Source organism: Engystomops pustulosus, chromosome 1 (genome assembly GCF_040894005.1).
Source record: "Engystomops pustulosus chromosome 1, aEngPut4.maternal, whole genome shotgun sequence".
In the NCBI taxonomy this organism is placed as follows: domain Eukaryota; kingdom Metazoa; phylum Chordata; class Amphibia; order Anura; family Leptodactylidae; genus Engystomops; species Engystomops pustulosus.
In genome coordinates, this window is record NC_092411.1 from 269,526,591 (window position 1) to 269,552,017 (window position 25,427).

The 25,427-nt window shown below is 49.6% G+C and overlaps 1 protein-coding gene across 1 annotated transcript in view; it reads left to right on the plus strand.

Annotated features, from left to right (window-relative positions):
- The window catches only part of TRMT44 (tRNA methyltransferase 44 homolog), a 29,566-nt gene extending 5,621 nt beyond the window's left edge, over positions 1-23,945 (plus strand). Inside the window, exons 4-11 of the mRNA XM_072126145.1 lie at positions 7,921-7,989; positions 8,926-9,033; positions 10,351-10,422; positions 11,455-11,561; positions 12,833-13,016; positions 16,692-17,076; positions 17,153-17,269; positions 23,695-23,945. Coding sequence (XP_071982246.1) covers positions 7,921-7,989; positions 8,926-9,033; positions 10,351-10,422; positions 11,455-11,561; positions 12,833-13,016; positions 16,692-17,076; positions 17,153-17,269; positions 23,695-23,927 — 1,275 coding nt within the window. The 3' untranslated portion in view covers positions 23,928-23,945. The remainder of the gene's footprint in view (positions 1-7,920; positions 7,990-8,925; positions 9,034-10,350; positions 10,423-11,454; positions 11,562-12,832; positions 13,017-16,691; positions 17,077-17,152; positions 17,270-23,694) is intronic.
- Positions 23,946-25,427: the final 1,482 nt, after the last annotated feature.

The window sequence follows — 25,427 nt, forward strand, 5'->3', positions numbered from 1 at the left end:
CCCCGCGCCTATTAGAACAATATAGTACAGATAAATAGTCCCCCCTCCTGCCCCCGCCGCTTGTTCATGTTCTCTCATCATTTACCCTGGATTATTTCTCCGGCCCTCCGGCTATTACTGAGGCCTCCTGGAGGCGCGGCCATTACTGAGGCAGTCGTGGAGGCGCGGCCATTACTGAGGCAGTCGTGGAGGCGCGGCCATTACTGAGGCAGTCGTGGAGGCGCGGCCATTACTGAGGCAGTCGTGGAGGCGCGGCCATTACTGAGGCAGTCGTGGAGGCGCGGCCATTACTGAGGCAGTCGTGGAGGCGCGGCCATTACTGAGGCAGTCGTGGAGGCGCGGCCATTACTGAGGCAGTCGTGGAGGCGCGGCCATTACTGAGGCAGTCGTGGAGGCGCGGCCATTACTGAGGCAGTCGTGGAGGCGCGGCCATTACTGAGGCAGTCGTGGAGGCGCGGCCATTACTGAGGCAGTCGTGGAGGCGCGGCCATTACTGAGGCAGTCGTGGAGGCGCGGCCATTACTGAGGCAGTCGTGGAGGCGCGGCCATTACTGAGGCAGTCGTGGAGGCGCGGCCATTACTGAGGCAGTCGTGGAGGCGCGGCCATTACTGAGGCAGTCGTGGAGGCGCGGCCATTACTGAGGCAGTCGTGGAGGCGCGGCCATTACTGAGGCAGTCGTGGAGGCGCGGCCATTACTGAGGCAGTCGTGGAGGCGCGGCCATTACTGAGGCAGTCGTGGAGGCGCGGCCATTACTGAGGCAGTCGTGGAGGCGCGGCCATTACTGAGGCAGTCGTGGAGGCGCGGCCATTACTGAGGCAGTCGTGGAGGCGCGGCCATTACTGAGGCAGTCGTGGAGGCGCGGCCATTACTGAGGCAGTCGTGGAGGCGCGGCCATTACTGAGGCAGTCGTGGAGGCGCGGCCATTACTGAGGCAGTCGTGGAGGCGCGGCCATTACTGAGGCAGTCGTGGAGGCGCGGCCATTACTGAGGCAGTCGTGGAGGCGCGGCCATTACTGAGGCAGTCGTGGAGGCGCGGCCATTACTGAGGCAGTCGTGGAGGCGCGGCCATTACTGAGGCAGTCGTGGAGGCGCGGCCATTACTGAGGCAGTCGTGGAGGCGCGGCCATTACTGAGGCAGTCGTGGAGGCGCGGCCATTACTGAGGCAGTCGTGGAGGCGCGGCCATTACTGAGGCAGTCGTGGAGGCGCGGCCATTACTGAGGCAGTCGTGGAGGCGCGGCCATTACTGAGGCAGTCGTGGAGGCGCGGCCATTACTGAGGCAGTCGTGGAGGCGCGGCCATTACTGAGGCAGTCGTGGAGGCGCGGCCATTACTGAGGCAGTCGTGGAGGCGCGGCCATTACTGAGGCAGTCGTGGAGGCGCGGCCATTACTGAGGCAGTCGTGGAGGCGCGGCCATTACTGAGGCAGTCGTGGAGGCGCGGCCATTACTGAGGCAGTCGTGGAGGCGCGGCCATTACTGAGGCAGTCGTGGAGGCGCGGCCATTACTGAGGCAGTCGTGGAGGCGCGGCCATTACTGAGGCAGTCGTGGAGGCGCGGCCATTACTGAGGCAGTCGTGGAGGCGCGGCCATTACTGAGGCAGTCGTGGAGGCGCGGCCATTACTGAGGCAGTCGTGGAGGCGCGGCCATTACTGAGGCAGTCGTGGAGGCGCGGCCATTACTGAGGCAGTCGTGGAGGCGCGGCCATTACTGAGGCAGTCGTGGAGGCGCGGCCATTACTGAGGCAGTCGTGGAGGCGCGGCCATTACTGAGGCAGTCGTGGAGGCGCGGCCATTACTGAGGCAGTCGTGGAGGCGCGGCCATTACTGAGGCAGTCGTGGAGGCGCGGCCATTACTGAGGCAGTCGTGGAGGCGCGGCCATTACTGAGGCAGTCGTGGAGGCGCGGCCATTACTGAGGCAGTCGTGGAGGCGCGGCCATTACTGAGGCAGTCGTGGAGGCGCGGCCATTACTGAGGCAGTCGTGGAGGCGCGGCCATTACTGAGGCAGTCGTGGAGGCGCGGCCATTACTGAGGCAGTCGTGGAGGCGCGGCCATTACTGAGGCAGTCGTGGAGGCGCGGCCATTACTGAGGCAGTCGTGGAGGCGCGGCCATTACTGAGGCAGTCGTGGAGGCGCGGCCATTACTGAGGCAGTCGTGGAGGCGCGGCCATTACTGAGGCAGTCGTGGAGGCGCGGCCATTACTGAGGCAGTCGTGGAGGCGCGGCCATTACTGAGGCAGTCGTGGAGGCGCGGCCATTACTGAGGCAGTCGTGGAGGCGCGGCCATTACTGAGGCAGTCGTGGAGGCGCGGCCATTACTGAGGCAGTCGTGGAGGCGCGGCCATTACTGAGGCAGTCGTGGAGGCGCGGCCATTACTGAGGCAGTCGTGGAGGCGCGGCCATTACTGAGGCAGTCGTGGAGGCGCGGCCATTACTGAGGCAGTCGTGGAGGCGCGGCCATTACTGAGGCAGTCGTGGAGGCGCGGCCATTACTGAGGCAGTCGTGGAGGCGCGGCCATTACTGAGGCAGTCGTGGAGGCGCGGCCATTACTGAGGCAGTCGTGGAGGCGCGGCCATTACTGAGGCAGTCGTGGAGGCGCGGCCATTACTGAGGCAGTCGTGGAGGCGCGGCCATTACTGAGGCAGTCGTGGAGGCGCGGCCATTACTGAGGCAGTCGTGGAGGCGCGGCCATTACTGAGGCAGTCGTGGAGGCGCGGCCATTACTGAGGCAGTCGTGGAGGCGCGGCCATTACTGAGGCAGTCGTGGAGGCGCGGCCATTACTGAGGCAGTCGTGGAGGCGCGGCCATTACTGAGGCAGTCGTGGAGGCGCGGCCATTACTGAGGCAGTCGTGGAGGCGCGGCCATTACTGAGGCAGTCGTGGAGGCGCGGCCATTACTGAGGCAGTCGTGGAGGCGCGGCCATTACTGAGGCAGTCGTGGAGGCGCGGCCATTACTGAGGCAGTCGTGGAGGCGCGGCCATTACTGAGGCAGTCGTGGAGGCGCGGCCATTACTGAGGCAGTCGTGGAGGCGCGGCCATTACTGAGGCAGTCGTGGAGGCGCGGCCATTACTGAGGCAGTCGTGGAGGCGCGGCCATTACTGAGGCAGTCGTGGAGGCGCGGCCATTACTGAGGCAGTCGTGGAGGCGCGGCCATTACTGAGGCAGTCGTGGAGGCGCGGCCATTACTGAGGCAGTCGTGGAGGCGCGGCCATTACTGAGGCAGTCGTGGAGGCGCGGCCATTACTGAGGCAGTCGTGGAGGCGCGGCCATTACTGAGGCAGTCGTGGAGGCGCGGCCATTACTGAGGCAGTCGTGGAGGCGCGGCCATTACTGAGGCAGTCGTGGAGGCGCGGCCATTACTGAGGCAGTCGTGGAGGCGCGGCCATTACTGAGGCAGTCGTGGAGGCGCGGCCATTACTGAGGCAGTCGTGGAGGCGCGGCCATTACTGAGGCAGTCGTGGAGGCGCGGCCATTACTGAGGCAGTCGTGGAGGCGCGGCCATTACTGAGGCAGTCGTGGAGGCGCGGCCATTACTGAGGCAGTCGTGGAGGCGCGGCCATTACTGAGGCAGTCGTGGAGGCGCGGCCATTACTGAGGCAGTCGTGGAGGCGCGGCCATTACTGAGGCAGTCGTGGAGGCGCGGCCATTACTGAGGCAGTCGTGGAGGCGCGGCCATTACTGAGGCAGTCGTGGAGGCGCGGCCATTACTGAGGCAGTCGTGGAGGCGCGGCCATTACTGAGGCAGTCGTGGAGGCGCGGCCATTACTGAGGCAGTCGTGGAGGCGCGGCCATTACTGAGGCAGTCGTGGAGGCGCGGCCATTACTGAGGCAGTCGTGGAGGCGCGGCCATTACTGAGGCAGTCGTGGAGGCGCGGCCATTACTGAGGCAGTCGTGGAGGCGCGGCCATTACTGAGGCAGTCGTGGAGGCGCGGCCATTACTGAGGCAGTCGTGGAGGCGCGGCCATTACTGAGGCAGTCGTGGAGGCGCGGCCATTACTGAGGCAGTCGTGGAGGCGCGGCCATTACTGAGGCAGTCGTGGAGGCGCGGCCATTACTGAGGCAGTCGTGGAGGCGCGGCCATTACTGAGGCAGTCGTGGAGGCGCGGCCATTACTGAGGCAGTCGTGGAGGCGCGGCCATTACTGAGGCAGTCGTGGAGGCGCGGCCATTACTGAGGCAGTCGTGGAGGCGCGGCCATTACTGAGGCAGTCGTGGAGGCGCGGCCATTACTGAGGCAGTCGTGGAGGCGCGGCCATTACTGAGGCAGTCGTGGAGGCGCGGCCATTACTGAGGCAGTCGTGGAGGCGCGGCCATTACTGAGGCAGTCGTGGAGGCGCGGCCATTACTGAGGCAGTCGTGGAGGCGCGGCCATTACTGAGGCAGTCGTGGAGGCGCGGCCATTACTGAGGCAGTCGTGGAGGCGCGGCCATTACTGAGGCAGTCGTGGAGGCGCGGCCATTACTGAGGCAGTCGTGGAGGCGCGGCCATTACTGAGGCAGTCGTGGAGGCGCGGCCATTACTGAGGCAGTCGTGGAGGCGCGGCCATTACTGAGGCAGTCGTGGAGGCGCGGCCATTACTGAGGCAGTCGTGGAGGCGCGGCCATTACTGAGGCAGTCGTGGAGGCGCGGCCATTACTGAGGCAGTCGTGGAGGCGCGGCCATTACTGAGGCAGTCGTGGAGGCGCGGCCATTACTGAGGCAGTCGTGGAGGCGCGGCCATTACTGAGGCAGTCGTGGAGGCGCGGCCATTACTGAGGCAGTCGTGGAGGCGCGGCCATTACTGAGGCAGTCGTGGAGGCGCGGCCATTACTGAGGCAGTCGTGGAGGCGCGGCCATTACTGAGGCAGTCGTGGAGGCGCGGCCATTACTGAGGCAGTCGTGGAGGCGCGGCCATTACTGAGGCAGTCGTGGAGGCGCGGCCATTACTGAGGCAGTCGTGGAGGCGCGGCCATTACTGAGGCAGTCGTGGAGGCGCGGCCATTACTGAGGCAGTCGTGGAGGCGCGGCCATTACTGAGGCAGTCGTGGAGGCGCGGCCATTACTGAGGCAGTCGTGGAGGCGCGGCCATTACTGAGGCAGTCGTGGAGGCGCGGCCATTACTGAGGCAGTCGTGGAGGCGCGGCCATTACTGAGGCAGTCGTGGAGGCGCGGCCATTACTGAGGCAGTCGTGGAGGCGCGGCCATTACTGAGGCAGTCGTGGAGGCGCGGCCATTACTGAGGCAGTCGTGGAGGCGCGGCCATTACTGAGGCAGTCGTGGAGGCGCGGCCATTACTGAGGCAGTCGTGGAGGCGCGGCCATTACTGAGGCAGTCGTGGAGGCGCGGCCATTACTGAGGCAGTCGTGGAGGCGCGGCCATTACTGAGGCAGTCGTGGAGGCGCGGCCATTACTGAGGCAGTCGTGGAGGCGCGGCCATTACTGAGGCAGTCGTGGAGGCGCGGCCATTACTGAGGCAGTCGTGGAGGCGCGGCCATTACTGAGGCAGTCGTGGAGGCGCGGCCATTACTGAGGCAGTCGTGGAGGCGCGGCCATTACTGAGGCAGTCGTGGAGGCGCGGCCATTACTGAGGCAGTCGTGGAGGCGCGGCCATTACTGAGGCAGTCGTGGAGGCGCGGCCATTACTGAGGCAGTCGTGGAGGCGCGGCCATTACTGAGGCAGTCGTGGAGGCGCGGCCATTACTGAGGCAGTCGTGGAGGCGCGGCCATTACTGAGGCAGTCGTGGAGGCGCGGCCATTACTGAGGCAGTCGTGGAGGCGCGGCCATTACTGAGGCAGTCGTGGAGGCGCGGCCATTACTGAGGCAGTCGTGGAGGCGCGGCCATTACTGAGGCAGTCGTGGAGGCGCGGCCATTACTGAGGCAGTCGTGGAGGCGCGGCCATTACTGAGGCAGTCGTGGAGGCGCGGCCATTACTGAGGCAGTCGTGGAGGCGCGGCCATTACTGAGGCAGTCGTGGAGGCGCGGCCATTACTGAGGCAGTCGTGGAGGCGCGGCCATTACTGAGGCAGTCGTGGAGGCGCGGCCATTACTGAGGCAGTCGTGGAGGCGCGGCCATTACTGAGGCAGTCGTGGAGGCGCGGCCATTACTGAGGCAGTCGTGGAGGCGCGGCCATTACTGAGGCAGTCGTGGAGGCGCGGCCATTACTGAGGCAGTCGTGGAGGCGCGGCCATTACTGAGGCAGTCGTGGAGGCGCGGCCATTACTGAGGCAGTCGTGGAGGCGCGGCCATTACTGAGGCAGTCGTGGAGGCGCGGCCATTACTGAGGCAGTCGTGGAGGCGCGGCCATTACTGAGGCAGTCGTGGAGGCGCGGCCATTACTGAGGCAGTCGTGGAGGCGCGGCCATTACTGAGGCAGTCGTGGAGGCGCGGCCATTACTGAGGCAGTCGTGGAGGCGCGGCCATTACTGAGGCAGTCGTGGAGGCGCGGCCATTACTGAGGCAGTCGTGGAGGCGCGGCCATTACTGAGGCAGTCGTGGAGGCGCGGCCATTACTGAGGCAGTCGTGGAGGCGCGGCCATTACTGAGGCAGTCGTGGAGGCGCGGCCATTACTGAGGCAGTCGTGGAGGCGCGGCCATTACTGAGGCAGTCGTGGAGGCGCGGCCATTACTGAGGCAGTCGTGGAGGCGCGGCCATTACTGAGGCAGTCGTGGAGGCGCGGCCATTACTGAGGCAGTCGTGGAGGCGCGGCCATTACTGAGGCAGTCGTGGAGGCGCGGCCATTACTGAGGCAGTCGTGGAGGCGCGGCCATTACTGAGGCAGTCGTGGAGGCGCGGCCATTACTGAGGCAGTCGTGGAGGCGCGGCCATTACTGAGGCCGTCCCGGAGGCGCGGCCATTACTGAGGCCGCTGGAGGAGAAGCAATCGTTTGTAGACCTGGGGTGTGGCAATGGACTGCTGGTTCATATATTAAGCAATGAAGGAGTAAATATATGTATTTTAGAAATCCCTGTAAAGCCGGTCTTAGGGTGGTTGGGTGCTGTTATCTGAAGCACAATCCCCATGAAAGGGGCAGTCATCTGACTTTACCACAAAAAAAAACACCTTCTCTTAGGTAGGGTATAAAAAGCAGAGAAGAGTCATTTTTTGCCTGACATAAGTCACTTTTAGAGGCTGGAGTGGAAATGTCAATTCTGTTGCCACGTCTTGAGTTCTATAGTATCTAGAGCATTGCTGTAGGTGTCATACAAAAGCTAGGAATCTCCTCTTTCAGATCATATTGGGTTTATGGTTCCGTGAGCTGCAGAACCAGAGATGCAGACAGAAATAAGACAGGGAAATTTGACCTGCACATTAAGACCCATTTCATGAATATTTCTTCAAAGGTTTGTATCTCTGGTTCTGTTGAAAGGCGAATCAAAAATCTGATGCCTCTCTGCATAGGTTTCCTCTGGTCACTTCAGTGCAGCCAATAGAATTAGCTTCTTGCCCTGCTTGTCAGGGAAGGAGCAGAGCCACTGTTGTACATGTCAGTACAACTGCAAATTTTGAGGAATGTTGGAATACCCTGCAGAAATGGGAGCGGCTTCTGGTGTTGCTTCAATATTTCAGTACTGTTTCTGAGAGGACACACAGTACCCTGGGGGTGGGGCATCGCTCCCTGGGACCCCGGGGGAGGAGCATCGCTCCCTGGGACCCCGGGGGAGGAGCATTGCTCCCTCGGACCCTGGACTACACTGTCTTTCTGTGTGTTTGACATCTGTTGAAGTTGAAGGAGACCGATTCTGTCCAGAATCCCAATCATTTTATGGAAATTCCAATAACATCAGCTCTGGTGTACACTCTGGGGGTTGTAGTTTCCTCAGCTGACCTTGTGGTGGGTGACGACTTCTGTAGAAGTGGCAGGAGCGGCCATAGTGGTACAGTAATGAAACCATAAGAATCGGTGTAGTAATTGCACTTTCCTTCACCCCCAGGTCTGGCCTGAAGTCACCGATCCTGAAAAGTTTGTGTATGAAGACGTGGCCATCGCAACCTACCTCTTAGTAAGTCTCTAATAGTAATCATACGGATTGCATACACCTGTATGGAGATCTGTATAGAGTATGTACAGTATATGAGGGAAAATGCGTTTTGAATTTGCAGCCAAGTCTTAAAGTAGTTTTCCAGGAATCCAGGCTGAGCTCTGGGGAAATGTAACAAGAGATCTATTGATTTACCACAATAATATATCTGCTTTTTTATCATGGTGTCATATATTGGCACAAACTCCATCACTGAGTAATTTCTTTATGTATTTTTACGTCTGTCAGAAATATTTATTTGTTTCCTACTACTACAAAGCTCCAACTCCTCTGTATATATACAGATTTACAGATACAATTACTGGTTACCTATAGCTACCACCAGGGGGAGCTGAGGAACTTACTGCAGACTGAGTTCAAAAAAATACCTCCCACTAGGTAATAAAAAAGTTTAAAGGGGTTGGCCACTTTTCAATAAATCTCTTCCATTAGACATACCTCTGCTTGTATTTGTACCTGTGTCTTTTCCTCTTTTGAGAGCTTCAGCTTTTCCCTGTTCTCACCATGCTGCCCTCTGCATATATACAGTCTGTCCTCTCTGATGGAAACAAGAAGAGCATAACAGGGGAAGGGAGCAAGATGAGTCATAACTCTCGTGCTACAGCTCCTCCAACTCAGCAGAGCTCAGACATGTAAACAAAGAATCACAGAGGGTCTGCACACAGCACAGGAATGCTGAATCATTTGATGAACATTCAGGTAGTATCCACAAGACTGTTAAATCACATTGGGCAACTTATGTAAAAGAGTGGCCAGCCCCTTTAATGTGGGAGGGAGGTATTGTGCCTGTTTGGGGAGGTCGGTTACGGGTGCCTTACCTCGATCCATCATGAATTTAGATGACAGATTATTATTAATATATTTTGTTCATTGGTTTGGTGTTCTCTTTGCTTTTAGGTTCTTTGGGAGGAAGAGCGATCACAAAAGCAGCTGGAGGAGAAGCAATCTTTTGTAGACCTGGGGTGTGGCAATGGACTGCTGGTTCATATATTAAGCAATGAAGGAGTAAATATATGTATTTTAGAAATCCCTGTAAAGCCGGTCTTAGGGTGGTTGGGTGCTGTTATCTGAAGCACAATCCCCATGAAAGGGGCACAGTCATCTGACTTTACCACAATAAAAAAACACCTTCTCTTCGGTAGGGTATAAAAAGCAGAGAAGAGTAATTTTTTGCCTGACATAAGTCACTTTTAGAGGCTGGAGTGGAAGTGTCAATTCTGTTGCCACGTCTTGAGTTCTATAGTATCTAGAGCATTGCTGTAGGTGTCATACAAAAGCTAGGAATCTCCTCTTTCAGATCATATTGGGTTTGTGGTTCTGTGAGCTGCAGAACCAGAGATGAAAACAGAAAAAAGACAGGGAAATTTGACTTGCACATTAAGACCCATCTCATGAATATTTCTTCAAAGGTTTGTATCTCTGGTTCTGTTGAAAAGCGAATCAAAAATCTGATGCGGTATGAAAGATGTGAATTATCTTTAATATGACACCAGCATGTTTTGTAGGCGCTATAGAACTGAAGACCGGGTAGTCTGAAGTGACACTCCCTCTCCAGCCTCTGTAAGTGACTCTGAAAAAAAGTGACACTGTAAGCAACGCTCCTGAGCGTCCAAGAGAGGCAAGTCTGTGGAGACTTTCCCACTCCAGCTTCTAAAAGTGACTCCTTTCAGGCACAAAGTGACTCCTCTCATCTTATTTTTGAAGGATTAGGAAGGATTTCAGATGTGCAGAAAAGACAACTGAGCTTTATAGAACATTTCCATGGTGACCTATCCTTAAATCAGTGTAATCGGACAATCAGAACCAGCGCTGGTATGAGAATGGATCCAGAATAATCGTGATGTTGCCTTTGTCCTGGTAGTTGCAGTATAATAGCCTTTCCTCCTGCTCTGTTCACTATGTTGTAATTTCAATGCAAGAAGCAGCTAGTATGAGCTGATCCCGAGGTCCATTAAAGGGGTTGTCCAGGCATTGAAAAACATGGCTGCTTTCATCCAAAAACAGCGCCTTCCCTTGACCATGGTGTGTGAGAGTATTGCAGCTACGCTCCATTCATCTCTATACAGCTGAGCTGCAATACCGGCACACACCATAGCCAGATGTGGCGCTGTTTTATGAATATAGCAGTCATGTTTTTCAATCTCTGGTCAATCCCTTTAAATTCCCACTGATCTGATATTGGTGATCCCCCCCCCCCCCCTATAGATATGTGATCAATATCCATACACTGGAAAGCCCCTTTAATCTTGTAAACATCATACAGATAATTACATATTTCAGCCATTTTCTATTATATTTATACACTTATACATGTGATTTTAGCACCCGGGTCGAGGCATTGATGTCCGCAGGAGGAGGATCTGGGATATGTACGGGTCACGGACTATTCTGGAGGTAAGCGCCGCGCGCTCTGTGCCATCGCTGGTGACATTTAGCCGCACGCTGAGAGGCGCACAATGTGATATTTATACCGGACAAGTCTTAGCTGCTTATGGCTTAAAGGGAATTTAGATTTTTTTTTGTTGTTGTTGTTGTTTCTTTTCTCCTTTAATTCACCTTCGCCTCATTTATTCAGCAAATAACACGCGTCTCCAGTGAAGGCAATTAAATCAATTATATTTACCTCTTCGTATACGAGGTATTATTATATGGTAACCTGCCTTAAAGGGGAATGACACCACTATGATATTTTTTCCCTCTGTTTGTGTGTTTTCCACCATTCTACATGATTGAGAGTCTAATATTATACAGAGAACAGAGCGATTTCGGAGGAGATTTGGAGCGCTTGCTGATATGTGTAGACAGATCACTGTTCCCCTCTCGCCCCTCCATTCTGATTCTACTGGAAAATCCATCCTTTACATGTCCTGTTTGTAGCTCCGCGCCGTTCAGGTCAACGTGACTGAGCTGCAATACCAAGCGTGGCCACTATATAATATATGGCGCTGTGCTTGGTAGATTTTTATTGATACATTGTAATCTCTGATTGGTGTATAGGTTTCTGCATTTTCTTAAAGGGATATTCCCATTTAGGCAAATTAATGTTATTGTTTGTTTATTGAAAAGTCATACGATTTTCCAATATATTTTCTATATCAATTATTCATGGTTTTCTAGATCTCTGCTTGCTGTCATTCCAACAATCTTCTATGTTTACTTCCAATGGACAGAAATCTGACCATGGTCACACAGGTGCACAGCTCGTTATATCACAGAGTAATCCGAGCTGTGTGATATATAACGAGCAGTGCACCTGTGTGACAATGGTCAGATTTCTATCCACTGGAAGTAAACATAGAAGGGCAGCAAGCAGAGATCTAGAAAGCCATAACTTTTAATTATACAAACAATAACATTAATTTGCTGTAATGAGAATACCCCTTTAACTGCACACTGTATATTATATCAATTATCTCCCCCCCCCAGGAATCTGCCATTACTCCAAGTGATAATTCCTTATTCCCGCACACGGATTGGATCATCGGGAATCATTCGGACGAGCTGACCCCATGGCTTCCTGTAATTGCTGCTAGGTAATGTTAAATGATCCGTCTTCTCTATGTATGCGGTGCAGTTATTTTGGACACATAACTTACTTTATATTTTTCCATCTATCTTAGGCCTATGGAGGGGGCTTGTTTTTTACACTAAGAGTTTTATTTTTCAATGGCTTCTGGACGCGGTGCTTCTACACCAAGCACACTTACATGCTGCCTCCCGAAACAGAATCCAAGCTTCCTTTTGCTTCTTAGTTTTTGAGAAAACCCGTCTTTTAGAGTTATACGAATGAGCCCCTGATGCTCATTTGCATATTTTTTTGAAAGATGGGTTTTTATAATAAAAAAACTAAACTACTAGAAGCAAAAAGAAGAATGGATCCTTTTCAGCAGGCACACCCCAGCATGCAGGAGCATCTATAAGCACTGCATCTGTATGGTAGAATTACTTTAAAGGGGGTGAAATAAACACGTTTGTGTTTTAACTTTTTAATTTTTCTTTAAAAAGAGTATTGTTAGGGCTTGGTTTCTATGGGATAAGACACTATTTTAATTGCTACTATTTTGAGGCACATCTTTTTTTGTCATTGCTTTTTGTTACTTTTTTTTTTTTTTTTTGGAAGGAGGGAGCACTAAAATGACAATTTGACATAGATTCTAAAAAAAAAAAAAAAAAATTGTAGCCTTCACCGTAAAGGGATAATAACCTCTTCGCTAAGGTCTTTACAGACAAGGCAGTACAAATTCTGTAGGGTTTTAGAGGCTGAGTGGTCTGAATAGAGAAAAATCTTATTTTTACCTATATGCAAATTAGCATTTAGGTGCACAGTGGGTGTGTCTGTAAAGTCCACTGCAACCTTTCGCGTCCAGGGGAGCCAATCAAGACAGAATGGGAGGAGCTTGGATCAATGAGTAATGACATCACTTTGTTTGGTGAAGGTCTGATCTTTTGGGTAGCCACCCACCCTAGGAATCAAGGGGATACAGTGGTCCCTTTAGTTTTCTTCTGCGCTGCAGTACCTCTGTCGTCCAGCTGGGGCACCGCTGTGCAAGGTAAAAAGCAATAAGACCAGGGTAGGACTGTCTAATAACTATTTTTCTAGCAGATCTGCTTTCTCCCCCGGTAATAAGAACTAAATCTCTTGTTTTTGACTCAAGTTTGGGAAGAAAATTGAAAAGCTCTTGAAACTCTTCTCCTGCCTAAAACCCATTAGCTGCAGTAACAATACAGAGGCCACTCGAGTAGTTCATGTAAGTGGCCAGGACGCCTGTTTGTGTATTAGCCTCAACAAGTGTCTCTCTTCCAGGTCATCGTATTCTTGCCGCTTCTTTGTCTTGCCCTGCTGCTTCTTCAGCTTCTTCGGGAAATTCAACCGAAAATCCAGTAAAAAGACTCAGTACAGAGAATACCTGGACTTTGTCCTGGAGATCGGCGATCGCTGCGGATTCCTCGTAGAAGAAGATTGTCTGAGAATCCCATCCACAAAAAGAGTAAGTGGCCCCTTCTTTCTCTCGCTTCTCCTGACTTGTCTGGTTTAGCAAATGCTCAGTTTTCTTAAGAAAAACCTCAGAAGTTTGTTTTAAAACAGACATTTGGCTGGGTATAATAGAGGATGTAACTCAGGATCAGTACAGGGTAAGTAATGTCATGTATGTACACAGTGACTGCACCAGCAGCAGAATAGTGAGTGCAGCTCTGGGGTATAATACAGGATGTAACTCAGGATCAGTACAGGATAAGTAATGTCCTGTATGTACACAGTGACTGCACCAGCAGCAGAATAGTGATGGCAGCTCTGGAGTATAATACAGGATGGAACTCAGGATCAGTACAGGATAAGTAATGTCATGTATGTACACAGTGACTGCACCATCAGCAGAATAGTGAGTGCAGCTCTGGGGTATAATACAGGATGTAACTCAGGATCAGTACAGGATAAGTAATGTCATGTATGTACACAGTGACTGCACCAGCAGAATAGAGAGCACAGCTCTGGAGTATAATATAGGATGTAACTCAGGATCAGTACAGGGTAAGTAATGTCATGTATGTACACAGTGACTGCACCAGGAGAATAGTGAGTGCAGCTCTGGAGTATAATACAGGATGTAACTCAGGATCAGTACAGGATAAGTAATGTCATGTATGTACACAGTGACTGCACCAGCAGCAGCATAGTGAGTGCAGCTCTGGGGTATAATACACGATGTAACTCGGGATCAGTACAGGATACCTAATGTCATATATGTACACAGTGACTGCTCCAGCAGCAGAATAGTGAGTGCAGCTCTGGAGTATAGTACAGGATGTAACTCAGGATCAGTACAGGATAAGTAATGTCATGTATGTACACAGTGACTGCACCAGCAGCAGAATAGTGAGTGCAGCTCTGGAGTATAATACATGATGTAACTCAGGATCAGTACAGGATAAGTAATGTCATGTATGTACACAGTGACTGCACCAGAAGCAGAATAGTGAGTGCAGCTCTGGGGTATAATACAGGATGTAACTCAGGATCAGTACAGGGTAAGTAATGTCATGTATGTACACAGTGACTGCACCAGCAGCAGAATAGTGAGTGCAGCTCTGGGGTATAATACAGGATGTAAATCAGGATCAGTACAGGATAAGTAATGTCATGTATGTACACAGTGACTGCACCAGCAGCAGAATAGTGTGTGCAGCTCTGGGATATAATACAGGATGTAACTCAGGATCAGTACAGGATAAGTAATGTCATGTATGTACACAGTGACTGCACCAGGAGAATAGTGAGTGCAGCTCTGGGGTATAATACAGGTTGTAAATCAGGATCAGTACAGGATAAGTAATGTCATGTGTGTACACAGTGACTGCACCAGCAGCAGAATAGTGAGTGCAGCTCTGGGGTATAATACAGGATGTAACTCCAAATCAGTAAAGGATAAGTAATGTCATGTATGTACACAGTGACTGCACCAGCAGCAGAATAGTGAGTGCAGCTGTGGGGTATAATACAGGATGTAACTCAGGATCAGTACAGGATAAGTAATGTCATGTATGTACACAGTGACTGCACCATCAGCAGAATAGTGAGTGCAGCTCTGGGGTATAATACAGGATGTAACTCAGGATCAGTACAGGATAAGTAATGTCATGTATGTACACAGTGACTGCACCAGCAGAATAGAGAGCACAGCTCTGGAGTATAATATAGGATGTAACTCAGGATCAGTACAGGGTAAGTAATGTCATGTATGTACACAGTGACTGCACCAGGAGAATAGTGAGTGCAGCTCTGGAGTATAATACAGGATGTAACTCAGGATCAGTACAGGATAAGTAATGTCATGTATGTACACAGTGACTGCACCAGCAGCAGCATAGTGAGTGCAGCTCTGGGGTATAATACACGATGTAACTCGGGATCAGTACAGGATACCTAATGTCATATATGTACACAGTGACTGCTCCAGCAGCAGAATAGTGAGTGCAGCTCTGGAGTATAGTACAGGATGTAACTCAGGATCAGTACAGGATAAGTAATGTCATGTATGTACACAGTGACTGCACCAGCAGCAGAATAGTGAGTGCAGCTCTGGAGTATAATACATGATGTAACTCAGGATCAGTACAGGATAAGTAATGTCATGTATGTACACAGTGACTGCACCAGAAGCAGAATAGTGAGTGCAGCTCTGGGGTATAATACAGGATGTAACTCAGGATCAGTACAGGGTAAGTAATGTCATGTATGTACACAGTGACTGCACCAGCAGCAGAATAGTGAGTGCAGCTCTGGGGTATAATACAGGATGTAAATCAGGATCAGTACAGGATAAGTAATGTCATGTATGTACACAGTGACTGCACCAGCAGCAGAATAGTGTGTGCAGCTCTGGGATATAATACAGGATGTAACTCAGGATCAGTACAGGATAAGTAATGTCATGTATGTACACAGTGACTGCACCAGGAGAATAGTGAGTGCAGCTCTGGGGTATAATACAGGTTGTAAATCAGGATCAGTACAGGATAAGTAATGTCATGTGTGTACACAGTGACTGCACCAGCAGCAGAATAGTGAGTGCAGCTCTGGGGTATAATACAGGATGTAACTCCAAATCAGTAAAGGATAAGTAATGTCATGTATGTACACAGTGACTGCACCAGCAGCAGAATAGTGAGTGCAGCTGTGGGGTATAATACAGGATGTAACTCAGGATCAGTACAGGATAAGTAATGTCATGTATGTACACAGTGACTGCACCAGCAGCAGCATAGTGAGTGCAGCTCTGGGGTATAATACAGGATGTAACTCAGGATCAGTACAGGATAAGTAATGTCATGTATGTACACAGTGACTGCACCAGCAGCAGAATAGTGAGTGCAGCTCTGGGGTATAATACAGGATGTAACTCAGGATCAGTACAGGATAAGTAATGTCATGTATGTACACAGTGACTGCACCAGCAGCAGAATAGTGAGTGCAGCTCTGGGGTATAATACAAGATGTAACTCAGGATCAGTACAGGATAAGTAATGTCATGTATGTATACAGTGACTGCACCAGCAGCAGAATAGTGAGTGCAGCTCTGGGGTATAATACAGGATGTAACTCAGGATCAGTACAGGATAAGTAATGTCATGTATATACACAGTGACTGCACCAGCAGCAGAATAGTGAGTGCAGCTCTGGAGTATAATACAGTATGTAACTCAGGATCAGTACAGGATAAGTAATGTCATGTATGTACACGGTGACTGCACCAGCAGCAGAATAGTGAGTGCAGCTCTGGAGTATAATACAGGATGTAACTCAGGATCAGTACAGGATAAGTAATGTCATGTATGTACACAGTGACTGCACCAGCAGAATAGTGAGTGCAGCTCTGGAGTATAATACAGGATGTAACTCAGGATCAGTACAGGATAAGTAATGTCATGTATGTACACAGTGACTGCACCAGCAGAATAGTGAGTGCAGCTCTGGGGTATAATACAGGATGTAACTCAGTACAGGATAAGTAATGTCATGTATGTACAGAGTGACTGCACCAGCAGCAGAATAGTGAGTGCAGCTCTGGGGTATAATACAGGATGTAACTCAGGATCAGTACAGGATAAGTAATGTCATGTATGTACACAGTGATGTATATATGAATTTACCATTGTGACTACAGGTGTGCCTTATAGGGAAGTCTCGTAGTTACTCTCCAGAAGAGGAGGCCCAGGCCGATGCCCGGAGGACTCGGTATATCTCCAGTCATGTTGGTGACTCCACTACTAGTGATACAGCCCCGGGGACATGTGACCATGACGAGGTTCACACCGATGGTGATGTAACCTCAGACTGCAGTAACCGCTCCCCCCAGACCCATCATGGAAACTGGATCGCAGGGTTCAGACCCAGAGACAAGGTGGAGCCGATCAGGAACTGTGTGTCGCTCCCCAGAGACTTCATTGATAAGGTGGTCCTGCAGGTGGCCCAGTTATTGCTCGGCTCTGGTGCAGGAGAGAAGGTCCGAGTGTCTATAGACGGAGCGGAGCACTTGTGGAATAAAGGGAGTGAGTATGACATGTCCCCTGATGGCTCCGCACTGGTCAGGCCCCAAATCTGATCCCCTTCCATTATCCCTTCCAGGAAGTCTCCCAATACGGGAAGTCGCTGAAGTCCTGGACAAGGAGACGCTACAGAGACTGAAGAATGAGTGTGGGGGTCTGCAGACCCTTTTCCGCAACAACCACCAGGTCTTCCAAGGTAACATGAATCAGGCGCATCCTGGGGCTTATTACTGCAGTGCCCCCCCCCCCTACTGTGTGAGATTACATCTCATGTGGAAGCGGGAGACAGTGTAATAGCCTGTGAAGCCACAGCATGTAGAGGCACGGTAACACCCCCTCCCTCCCCCTGGAACCCTTCTGGCTCATTAGCATAATTATAAAAGTTGATTTTAGAAGGAAGGAGGCCATAGATAACAAATATAAGAAGATACCACAGTCACGGTTCCTGGATCTATGAGTAATGTCCCTGGTTTATCCGGATGGATTGTGATGGTAGAATTCCTATTACTATACACGTTGTATTATATTATAATTCCTTATCACCATTTTTCACTTTTCGTGCCTGTTCTTGGGGCTGTGAGCAAAAGCTTTATTTTACTACATGGAAACTGTCAGAAAGCTGATGTTGGCAGGACCAATGAAAGTCTAGTATTTCCGTGTATATTTAGCAACTGCTACCATATTTTACCCCATTAGTAGGGAAAACTTGGAGGGTCAGGATTCGGAACAGCCTCTGGAGCATGAGAGGACCCAGGCCTGAGGGGAGTATTTTTTTTTTTTTGTCTGATTTGATGTCTATATATTCACCTTGTATCATTCTTTGTCTGTTCTAGGTTCTGTATTTGTTGTGTGGTTTTGTGTGGGGGGGGGGGGTTCTGCACCATTATTTGTTGCTTAAATTGGGGTTGGCTTATTAAGATTATTGCATCTGGCATGAGGTCCATAGAAATCTTTTACGTTCTGGGCTGTGGTTTGCATTATTGTTACCGTATTTTATGGACTATAAGACACAACCCAAATGTATTCATTTAGTCAGAAATATATTTGACATTGATTAGAAATTCCATGTTAGTTACTTGCAAGAAGAGCACGTGCAGCCCTGCTACATCCATTTAGTCGCACACAGCTCTGCTACATCCATTTAGTCGCACACAGCTCTGCTACATCCATTTAGTCGCACACAGCTCTGCTACATCCATTTAGTCGCACACAGCTCTGCTACATCCATTTAGTCGCACACAGCTCTGCTACATCCATTTAGTCGCACACAGCTCTGCTACATCCATTTAGTCGCACACAGCTCTGCTACATCCATTTAGTCGCACACAGCTCTGCTACATCCATTTAGTCGCACACAGCTCTGCTACATCCATTTAGTCGCACACAGCTCTGCTACATCCATTTAGTCGCACACAGCTCTGCTACATCCATTTAGTCGCACACAGCTCTGCTACATCCATTTAGTCGAACACAGCTCTGCTACATCCATTTAGTCGCACACAGCTCTGCTACATCCATTCAGTCGCACACAGCTCTGCTACATCCATTTAGTCGCACACAGCTCTGCTACATCCATTCAGTCGCACACAGCTCTGCTACATCCATTCAATCACTTACAGCTCTGTTACATCCACACTCTCACACATGGCTCTGCTGTTACCAATCACTCAGGTCTGCTAAATACATACATTCATAAGTACACACACAGCTCTGCTACATCCATTTACCCACACTCCAAAACATACTGGTAGGATGATTAGATTGTGAGCTCCATTGGGGACAGGGTCCGATTTGTCATGTTTTGTGCAGTGCTGCGTAATCTGTGTGCGCTATATAAATAAAGAATTATTATTATTAGCACAGCGCTCTTACTCTTACCAATTCCCAGTGCAGCTACTTCTCTGGCCCCATCTCCGGGGACAATGAAAGGGTTTAAGGACCTTGCAGTGATGCCAGAAGCATGTGATCAGTCACAATTCTGACATCACTGTAGGTCCTGCAAGTAATACTCGTGTTGGGACGAGCAAGGAGGGGGAGCGAGCAGTGCAGAGGTTCTTCTTTCTCTGAGATTGTGTAACGCTGTATCAGTGCTTCACTGGATCTCTAGGGCAGTGCTCCCGAGGGTCGGGTGGTGCTGGATCCTCATGACTTTGGACTATAGGATGCAGGCACTTTTTAGCAAGATTTATTCTTAAATGGGTATTCCCACGAAGACAAAGATTTTTTAAATTTAGTTTGGATAATAAATTAACATATTCTCTAATTCACTGTAATTAACAAAAAATACAGCATTTTACAGATATAATAACAACCTGTCTCTATCCGTCCTGGTGTTACTATTTTGTTTTCCCCTGGATCCGACCATAAATCTTCTACTATGGTCGGATTCTTCTCATGAATAGCTGCTCTTGTCTGCACGCTGCGGTGCTCTCTGCATCCTGCCCCTCCTCTCCCCCCGTATTACAAGAGAGTGTGCAGAGACTTACTATACTAGCCACAAATAAGGTCTTTATCACAGAGCTGACCGTGTGTTTTGTTGGTTAGGTGAGCTAGCAGAGCTGAGTGTGTCATTGTGTTTTATATACATCTCATGGATCTCATCATCTCTCATCTTTCTTTTTCTATCTGATACTAGTAGAGTTCAGAAGCTAAATAAACATGTAGATAAGCCTGTACCCTGATATTGTCAGCACACAGCATCTCATAGCACTAGAGGAATCCTAAAGTGTCTGCTTAAAGAATCTTACACTAACCATCATTGAGTGATAGGAGCTAAAACAGCAATAAAACTGAGTAAAATTGTAATGGAAGGGATTAAAAATGATCTTTATTGTGTAAACCTCACTAGGGGGTTAAAATTTGAGAACTTTTTTTTCTATGGGAAAACCCCTTTTAAAGGTAAAAAAATGGGTTTTATGGTTCAAAAAATATGGTAATTGTCTGGCCTGGGTTTTTTTTTTATTGTTTTGTGTTATTTGATCCTGGTCATGTATCTCTCTCTCTATGGGATCTGCTTTGTTATTTATTGTGTGGTCTGGAGTTGATATTAATTGTCTGGTCTGGGGTTTATATATTCACATTTCATCTTGTATGGGATCCATTTCATTTTCTGCTCTGGCGTCTGTGGTGTTTGTCGTCTTGCTCCAGCACTTGCTTTACTAATCTCCAGTTATTCTGTAGGCCTATAGACCAAAAAAGTTAGTGCAGCCCCATATTATGCGCTCTTTCCTGAATCCCACCTCATAATGCCTCCTCTCCTACAGCCCCCTCTTTATAATACCCCCTTTTTAATTGCCTGTCATTTTAAGGGAGTGGTTTACCAAAAAGGGGCCATTATATGTCGCGGTCTACAGAAAAGGAGGCATTATAACGCCTATTTTCTCTAGCTCCACCCCCCACCCCCCACATAATTGCGTCTGACGGATTCAGAGACGCATACTGCCATGGGAAAGATGAAGAGGATGGCTGCTACTGCTTCGGGCAGCATGGAAAGTTGTTGAGTAATGACCTAGCTGCTGTGACTCTTTCCCCCTACCCTTTCCATAGACTTCTTTGTAACCTAAAAGCAATGGGGCAGATTTACTTACTCGGTCCGTTCGCGATCCTGCGGCGCGTTCTCTGCGCTGGATTCGGGTCCGGCCAAGATTCACTAAGGTAGTTCCTCCGCCGTCCACCAGGTGGCGCTGCTGCGCTGAAGTTCCCCGGAGGCGCGCTGGAATGCCCTGAAATTCACCGGCCTATACCTGGTGAAGGTAAGTGTAATTTTCGCGACACATTTTTTGTCTTAAATGCAGCGGTTTTTCCGAATCCGTCGGGTTTTCGTTCGGCCACGCCCCCCGATTTCCGTCGCGTGTATGCCAGCGCCGATGTGCCACAATCCAATCGCGTGCGCCAAAATCCCGGGGCAATTCAGGTACAATCGGCGCAAATCGGAAATATTCGGGTAACACGTCGGGAAAACGCGAATCGGGCCCTTAGTAAATGACCCCCAATGTGAGCTTCTATCTTTTTAGCAAGAGAGGAGTAAAGTGCGTGGAGCAGGAAGTGTATCCTTATGTTTTAATGGAAGTATTCTCCCTCCCTTCTGCCAGGTAACTCTAGGAAACCAAATATTCTTGACGCTCTCTACTTCGCCACCAGTGAATTAACATTAACCCATAATTACACTTAAAGTAGTGGTGGCCGTTAACCCTTTACACCCCACGAATAGTCTAAATTAGGTTGAACACTAATAAATCTAAGAGGCGCCAGATCCGTCAGTTTACCTGCCAAGTAGCCAAGAAAATAAATCAAACGATTTGTAAAGCGCTACGGAATTTGGCGCTATATAAATAAAAATTATTATTAATCAAAGCAGATTTCTCCCTGAGATAGAGGATTGTACATCTACGGACAGTAGAGACGGGGTTAATCATAGTCGGAGCTGCACTTTTTATATATCTGCAGGATGAATATCTCTTGGCAGCGCAGTATAACCTCCTGGTCTCCCCCCGCGACCTCCTCTTACGTTACATAAGATAACGAGAGAGGTTCTGGCTGATCTGCGGAGGACATTCTGTTTTCTTGTGTTTCTTTTTATGAGCCATCAATACGTTTCTGGGTCAGGATAAATTGCTGCGCTGACCTCGGCTTCCCTCCGCTCTCTCCCAGGTAGACGCAACCCCCGAGGCGAAGCGGAAACTTGTTTCTACCACAAATACGATTTCTAGCGACACGTAAACCGCGGCCGCGATGTAATCTCATCTGTCTGAAAGCGAGGAGGTTATGGGTACTCGACAGGGGGATACAGTAATGATGTATAGCACTGAACTAGAGGTTGTGACGGGAATTGCAGTTTAGACCCCGAACCCCCATTACTACGAAACTGTCGGCTCCAGGGTCATATATCAACTTAATTATATTGTAGAGGAAGTGTCCTGCGTTATGGGCACGCCGATCCTGAGAAAATGTGAATGCAGAGACATTTCTGTTCTAATTATTGGGAAATTAACATTTCGGTGCACCATGGGCGTGGCCACAAGGTCCACTGCGCCATCTAGTGGACAGTTTCACTGCCTTGTATCAGCACTCGCCGACACTTCCTCACTCCCTCTATGAAACTGAGCAAATTTTTTTTCTATTTAATAAACCCTTTTTTGTTAGCTTGAGGACTTGGTTCTTGTTTTATAGGGGGGGGGCTGTAGTTTTTGTCGGTAACATCTTGTAGTTAAGACTTTTGTTAACTTTTTATTACACAGTCCCCAAGTTACGTTCGCTGGAAGTTACATGAGCAGCACAAATGGGGATCACACGGGTGCAAGGGACAGTTATATCATACTTATCCTGATAAAGTTTCTGGCTCGCCATTGGATGTCACGGGTCATATGCCCCCCCAGGGCAGCAGGACTTCCTGTGTCCTTCTGGTTGATGGAAGGCGGGCCATGCTGTCATTATTGTCTGCACATCCCCTCCCTCATAACCAGGTCACTGGAACCACTGATATGGGAGTGGTCATGTCCGTACGGCCTCCTCCACCCACAGGACTCCAGCAGGACAATAGGGAGTCACTGTCCCTCTGTCATGTGGACCGCAGGGGAGCTTTATTGGGGCAAGTAGGTGACCTTATTGGCGTGTCTAATCATTACCCTGTTAGGGTACCTTCACATGGAGGTTTGCACGCCTGGCCATAGTCGGTGGTGAGCATACATCAGGCGCGCTGGAGAGTAGGAGAGGTGAGCGCTGCTCACCCCTCCCCTCTCCATAGAAAATAGAGCCGCACGGCCATTCTGACGGCCGATGATAGAGCAGGCTCAATCTTTTTTGCAGGCACGGTGCGGTGAGTACTCAGTTTTCCATAAGTGACCAACCCCTTTAGATCTGAATCAGTATATCCCCAGCAGCCAAAGCCACAGCAACAATTGGGCAGAATTACTTACCTGGTCCTGTCGCGATCCCCGCTGTGCATTGTCCGACGAGGATTCGGAGCTGCGTCCAATTTCCGGCAATTTCACCTTCTTCTTCCTGGTGCATGTAAGTGCTTGATCTAGCGGCACAATTTCGTTTTCCGAAATTCGGTTTGTCCGAATTAGTCGGGTTGTCAGATGCCCATGACCCAACCCCCTCCCCCCCGATTTATGTCGCAAGCAAGCCATCGCCGGTGCACCACAATCCGATCATGTGTGCCAAAAACCCCGGGCAATTCAGCGCAAAAAGGAAATATTCTGGAAACCCGACAGAATCGCACCCCATGGACCCTTAGTAAATGTGCCCCAATTAGTCACTTATAGCTTCTATACCAAGACTACGAATACTTGGCTTTAGTCCTGGGAAAACTCTGGAATCCATCTTTCATCTTCCATCTAGTGTGAACGCTCATGTACTATGCATTGGTAACATGTGCTTTCCTAAGGATATGATTCTTCCCAATTCTCCAGAGCCACGTGTAGCCTAATTTTGTCCCTTATGCAGTTCGCCATCACTTTCAGAGACCCGTATTTGACTCCCACGACCATCTAGGAGGTCATTCATACAAAGCTCAGTGCTGGCTCCAGGCTTGTATCCTGGTTACTAAATGCATATTATAGGTTGGGGGCTATTAATCTTTTCTGTGGATAACCTTGGAATCTCCTTGTCTTCTTCTAGTGATGAATGCGATGGTTTCCATACGTGATTGGAGCCAGGAGTCGCAAACCGCTACAGAAAGACGCAAGAGGGAAAGCAAACGCAAACTCTCAGCCGATGCTCTGAAGAGGCGACTCTGCTGGTTCCACCTCAACCATCCTGACGGCTGCCCACGTGCCACCAACCATTGCCCATACGCACACGGGGCTGAAGAACTGAGGCCGAGTGCCGTACCCAAAAAACATAGACTATGAATCCTTAAAGGACATCTACCACCAGGATAAAGTATTGTAAACCAAGCACACTGACGTACTGGTGTGCGCCCCCCTCTGGAAGGATCTGCTCTTCTTTAAACTTCCTATGCACACACTAGTATGTCAGTGTGCTTGGTTTACGATACTTCATCCTGGTGGTAGATGTTCTTTAAAGGTTTTTTTTTGGGGGTGTAGAGGTTGAAAAACATGGCTACTTTCTTCCAAAAACAGCTCCACACCTGACCATGGTGTGTGTGAGGGTATTACATCTCAATACCGTGGTCAGGTGTGGAGCTGTTTTTGGAAGAACGCAGCCATGTTTTAAATCCTAAAACTCGTGTCCTTAATTTTATGTTTTTATTTTATTTTATGCTTTTTACCTTTTGTTACTTTTTTTCTAATTAAACTCCTCGAAGAAAACTAAAGGAATTTTCTCTTCAAAGCGATTCGCTAATTAAGCTGCACATTTCATTGTTGCTCTGAATCATTTTGTGCTTTTTTTTTTTTTTGTTCTTTTTTAGTCTTTTTTGCAAATCCCATGTAAAACACAATAGAATACGATTTTATTCTAATCAGAATCTTATGTTTTAATTGTTTTTTTTTTTCTTTCGGTTTGAAGTGTCAGGATAACGTGAGTGGCGGATGTAAAAGTCTAATGTCACTTGTCAGGAACAAAAGGTGCAGGGGAAATTATAGCCTACTGTACGCTGCGTGAAGCCACATTTAAATAATTAGCCCGGTGACTAGAACACTCCGGAACAATTTTGAGTATTTAACCTTCACACTGACGCAGGTTTTACATGAACGTTTCCAGGCGCCTTTAGTTTGGTTGTCTTTTATGTAGATCGACAACCTTGGAATAGGTCGCATTTACGTTACATTACAAGTTCTATGTTCTAATAGCCCTTAAAGGGAATCTGTCATCAGTTTTAAACTGCAGACTATGGTGTTGGCCCTGGAGATTTGTGTAACTATACTTTTGTGTTTGTAGTTTGTAGCAGCAGGACTGTGAAAAGTGAACTTTTCATCCAGGTTTGCAGCTCATGCTCTGGGCGTGTCTTTCAGCCTGAAGAGCTTTCTGCTCCTTGCAATGATCTGTTTCACAGCTCCACCCCTCTGCTCTGAATGACTGCTGTAAGTATCCAACCAAAATCCTTATATAGCTCCTACTTCTAGCAGAGGGGAGGGGCTGAGCAGCAGCACTGTGCAGAAAGCTCTGAAAGACCCGCCCAGAGCCCTTACAAGAGCTTCAGAGCTGTATTATAACTTTATCTTTCACAGTCCTATCACTACTAACAGCAGACACATATGATGGCACAGATCTGCAGGGCTTCTACCTTATACTATCTGCAGCTTTGTATGGTCACAACTGCTGACAGATTTCCTTTAAAAAGCAAAAGTTGTACACGTCTAGTAGGGCTCTTGATTTCTCCCACAGAGGTAGCCAGCATGGCAGTAGCGTGGTGCCTCACTGCTCAACCAACTCAACTGTTAATGTCA